This window comes from Merops nubicus, unplaced genomic scaffold (assembly GCF_000691845.1).
Source record: "Merops nubicus isolate BGI_N331 unplaced genomic scaffold, ASM69184v1 scaffold5887, whole genome shotgun sequence".
In the NCBI taxonomy this organism is placed as follows: Eukaryota; Metazoa; Chordata; class Aves; order Coraciiformes; family Meropidae; genus Merops; species Merops nubicus.
In genome coordinates, this window is record NW_008618204.1 from 3,814 (window position 1) to 9,254 (window position 5,441).

Genomic DNA, 5,441 nt, shown 5'->3' on the forward strand with positions numbered 1-5,441 from the left:
TCCTTCAGTGTGACCTGCTTTCCTCCACAAGCCTTGGTTGGGCAGGCCTACTTTTCCACATTGGGCCTTACTGCCCCTTTTCTTCCCAGTATTGGGTCTTTAGGCTTTCATTATCATGAAGCAAAAGAGATCAGTGCCACGAGATCAGCCACTGTAGCACTGAGAAGGGGTACTGACATCAACAAATCAGTAAGACCTATACAACTATGCAAGTAAAACAGGAGTGTTCAGGAACAGGCTTTTTAACAAATATCCTCTTAAGTGTAGTAGAAACTTTACTCTGCATTTACTGGTGCAATTAACATCACTTAGAACCTTTCACCCCTGCAAAACCATGGTGAGAAGTGATCAGTGCAGACAAAATTAAGTGAAAACTGAAACACCAACACTGTTGGTTTTACCCGTCAGAGCTCTAGAGGATGATAATCAAGATTTTCAAAATGCTGTGCTTCAAGTTAACCACTTGAGTGTTAAGCTGACATTTAAGTGACACTGACAACCGCAGAATTACCACAGACTTTAATAAAAAGTTGTTTGCTGCTCAGCTATTTTGAAAATCACACTGATTATCTTGGTCATCAATAGGGACTTACTGACCCTACACAACAGGTTTTAAAAAATTTATCTTATAAACTGCTGCTTTACCGCCTTCAAACAAAATTTGAGTTATGGAGACAGAGACAGGCAATAAAAGGACATGTTTTCACAGCCAGATGCGCAAATTTTTATTTTTAAAAGCAGAGATTTGCTATCTGGCCATCTGCTACATTAAAAAGGACACAACTCAGCAAATAAAGAACTAAAATTCTCATTCAATTCCATAAATTCCAACAGCAGTTGAGTGAGGCTGATTCATGTGTTTGATTTTTCAGCGGGAAAAGTATCTAAGCAGCATAAAATCAGCGTATCCTTTTTGTGATATTTTTGAGAGGGTTCTTATTTGTCCAAAGTAAAATGTATAAACCCAGTTGAGTTTGGCCTATGCAGCACTGGGAACAGGATAGAGACTGGACAACTCCATGCTCACACAGTAGAATTCCTCCTGCACCCTGGCTTGCTTTAAGTCATGATGGAAATAATGGTCCTACTGAGTTTGTAACTGCAGGAGTAATTGGACAAGCTGGACAGGCTCCCAGAAAGGCACATTTGTCTCAAAAAGGTGAACTACACATAACCTTCATTCCAAACTGAATACTTTCACAAACCAAATTTCAACCAAGAGGAAGACAAAGTACGGCTTCTCCATATCTGGTAGCAGAATATTAATGGTCCTTTCTTGGACAAAGTAGAACTGAAACAATCAACATTGTTCTAGAACAGTCGACTATATACACGTGCCCTATCACGCTAGCGTTTTTTATTTTAAACTCAAAGCTTTTAAGCACTTCAGTTCACATTTTAGCCAACGTTTCTTATGTGTGCTTTTCCATGGAGTAGAAACAATAAAAGAACTTACACATAGCGAGGCCCATTTGAATAGTTTTAATGACTTCCAATAACCTACTAATTCAGGAACAAACATACTGAGAAGTCCCCTATTGTTTAGTTCACAAAGGCATATTTTTATAGCTTCAAGCACTTTTAAGTTAACATCTGTGTCTTAACATTCAGAATCGATTTTTAGCAAACTGGTTAGAAAACTTACTGCTTTGTGAGTTTACTTAGCTGTCGGAGACGAAACATACCTTTTATTTCACTGAATTATAGACTAATTATGTCTCTGATGTCACTGTAAGTCTAAATATATTATGTAGTAGAATTCTTATAATTAATTTTTATCTGTCAGAAAGCAGTAATCAACTAGATTTGTTACTTCCAATGTAATATGGCTGCATTCTGACACATTGTCCAATCAAGAGTATTAATTTAGATTTAGTGGTAAGTGATTTCCAATACCTCAGTAGAAACTGTCTCTCTAACATATTTTGTTCTAGATTATTTGTTTAAGTGATATTTTACCTTTGATTGATTTTATTGAAGTGTTTCCACCTACACTGACGTGGGGCTTCGAAGGAAAGATGGTACTCAGTATTCATGCATGAGCAGTGGTATTTTTGTCTGTGTATAATATATCTATTTCAAAATGGCTTTTAAGGTTTGAATTTTCAGTAAGTCCAAGGGCAGGTATATACTCATCTCTCATAACCAGCAAATAGAGGCAATGTATGTAATTCTGTGAGTCTGTTTGAAAGTCCTTCTCTCCATTTCTTTCAAAGTGCTCAGGTGTGAAAGAAACTGCACTATGCAGTGGGAAGTAAAAGCAGAATGTCTGTAGCCTTAAAAATTCTTATTAGGAGTACAGTTCCAGAGCGGATAAATACCAGGTCTGAGCATGCTGCCCATATACACAGGAGCATCAGTGGTAGCAAGCCATAAATTCCTTTCTCTTGTATCGTGGGATTTAGTTGTATAAACACTCATAAATGCCACTTTTTCTTATGGGTAAGATAAAAAGTACAAATCAAAGAAAAACAACATGAAAACAAATCCCTGGGTTCTACATGGGCCCTGTATCAGTCTTGAAAGTCACAGGCAATGGGAATACAGCAGAGCAACTCTGGGCTGTTCCAACTTATGTTGAAGACCTGTCTGATAAATCTATATTCAACATCCAAGAAAACAGATGTCTACATACAGAGATATTATAACTTCTTTCAAATGTGGCACATGCAGTTTCATGTGGTTTTGTATCTTTTTCCTTCAAAGCTGTGCCTAGTAAAGATTTGGCTGTTTAAAGCATTGATTCTTGGTAACCTGTCAGATGGTACAGGCATCTGTCTCTGCTTGAAGAATTCAAGTCTGGTATGATGCAGCTCTAAATGTCCAAAGTCTCTTTGAGGCAACATATGTGACTGCAAGGATGAGGGCAGTTTACCCCTGCAAAGAATAAATTCTCCCAGGCAACCAGAAGCAAGCTCAGAATAAAAGAAAACCATGTGTCTTAGACGGCAAGTAACAGCAACATAAAAACGAAGAGTGCATTGATAACTGAAATTAATAAATATGCTCTTCACAGATCTGCCTTCATACCAAAACAGGTGAGATGTTTCAGCTGTAAATGCAAGGTGAAGAACAATCCAGGCAGCACGGGCAACTGCAGATATTCTTCTGAATTCACTGAGCCCAAATAAAAGTTAGAGAAATACCTGGAGTCTTGAAGTTTCTCAGCTGTGATGGAGTGTCACAGATTTCCAAGATCCAGTCACCTGCTGCTTTTTCACTCCAGCAATGAGTAGTCATAAACTCCCAGTTTTTGAATCCTTCCATGGAATGATCGAATACCCTAAAATAAATAATGACATTATTTTAAGTGAACCATTGTATTTGGGTAGCTAAGCCTCCAAGTCTGCAAACTCTTGAATTATTTGCTAATTAGATGGTTCATTTATTTGTGCCTTTACATAACACTATTCACGATGGTTTTCCCACACATTTTTCAACTGCATTCAACAGTTTCTTGTTTGATGGAAGAGATTCTTTACATGCCATCATTTGTCATAATGTAAAAGAGAATGGAATGAGAATTCACTAAAAAAAAAAAAAAAGTTAGTACTGTTTAATGGCATTCATGTGTCTTGGGAAAAGTGCATACTGTACAGTATCTCTGTTGCTTTAACAGCACAATCTAAATATAAACAATTTGTAAGTTAGAAAAGTTCTGTAAAATTTATTTTTGGCTTTGGATTGGAATACTTAAAGGGAGTTTAAAACCAATAAAGAGTATTAAGTGACTGAGACATTCAGTATTAGCAATTCAATACATGTGACTTTTTTTGTGAGGAAATAAAACATAACTGACACTTTGGTCTCAATCCTCAAATGACCAAGGTATCACTCTCTTCAAACACTTGACAGAATTGAATTTGGGTAAAAATGAGAGACTAAAGGCATCTGATGGTTTCATCTAACCAACAACATTACCATAATTTAATTACCTAGGTTGCGGGTGAAAAGGTTGGAGCTTAGGCCTGGATTACAATAATTTCTAGTATGGGGGCCCAGTTCAGAGGCTGCAATGTGATGCCGATCCTATGGGGGAAGGGGAAGGAGGACTGGCCAGGGGTTTTATTACCTAAAACTGGAATTTATTAATGAGATTTTGGAAAGACACAAGAGAATTGGCTCTTTTATTCAGTGCTCACAGTGTGTTGCCTGGTACCCCAAAGCTATTGATGGGAGGTGCCTCCAATAAAATGGCACAGCTCAGCTTTAAAAAATACATATATATATATACACACACATATTTTTCTATACAGATACATGCATATATATATATATGTCTATACCTATTTCTATATACATATATATTTATCACTATTTTAATTTTGTCTTTATGGGTGAAAATTCCACTGCTAATAGCTATGCTTAAACATTTTTTTACAAAACAAGACCTCTGTAGTAGAAAATCCAATAGACTTTACAAACCTTTCCCATAAAATAGAGAAAAATCCAGTATTAGGCTACAAAAATACTACTATATTTTGCACTCACTTGATTCTTTACTGTTATTTCATAAGTTAATTTCAAGCTTTATTCTGAAGTGGTTGTGCAGCTCAGTGATAGGTGGGAAAGCAGAATACTTTTGTAGCAATGTGAGTAGGTGTCAATCTCTGGCAAAAATCACCACACAGGATGTGAATAAAATGCCATACTTCTTGCTGAAAACTTTGGTCAGTCAGAGTCGTGGTGTCAGGAATGGAGTATCCACCCTTGCTGCAAAAGGACCTGTGTGGACCTGCATGCCTAGTGAACTTTATATGACTCAGACCAAAGCTGATTTTCATGCTCTCATCTGTGCAACCTTTTTCCACTTTAAATGAATGCCTATAATAGTACTATTTCTTATTAGCACTGATAACACTAAGTTAAAATATAGGCATATATTTAGAATTAGGCTTCGTTTCCACTCATAACTGGGTGATGCTTTATTCTGCTGCAGTTCTGTACCTCTGTGTGTGCATCTGTATGTGTGTATGTATATTCTGCCAGCAGAATTGGCCTGTTTCAGGTCACTGTTAAATCATTTGTTTGAATGCAGCAAACCTCACAAACACATAGCACACTTAGTTTACTGAAAGGGTAAAAATTATTATGCAGTTATTGCCCAGTGTTTGCACATTGGTATATTCAATTTAAGTCATTATGTAGGTTATTTCCAAGAGTTAGTCAGATTGTCACACCATGTTTTGCAGATAACTGTGCTGGTTTCAGTTAGGACAGAGCTCATTTTCATTTTAGTAGCTAGTATGGGGCTACATCTTGGATTTGTGCTGGAAACAATGCTGATAGTATAGGGATGTTTTTGTTGTTGCTGAGCAGTGCTTATACACTGCCAAGGCCTTTTCTTCTTCTCACCCCACCCCACCAGCGAGTAGGCTGGGAGTGCACAAGAAGCTGGCAGGGGCCACAGCTGGGACAGCCGACCTAAGCTGACCAAGAGG

At 37.4% G+C, this 5,441-nt stretch overlaps 1 protein-coding gene across 1 annotated transcript in view; it reads right to left on the minus strand.

Moving 5' to 3' along the window:
* LOC103775885 (proprotein convertase subtilisin/kexin type 5-like) overlaps positions 1-5,441 on the minus strand; it is a gene marked incomplete at both ends in the record, with an annotated part of 57,979 nt that overhangs the window by 3,520 nt on the left and 49,018 nt on the right. The window contains one exon of the mRNA XM_008943359.1: positions 3,147-3,283. Coding sequence (XP_008941607.1) covers positions 3,147-3,283 — 137 coding nt within the window. The remainder of the gene's footprint in view (positions 1-3,146; positions 3,284-5,441) is intronic.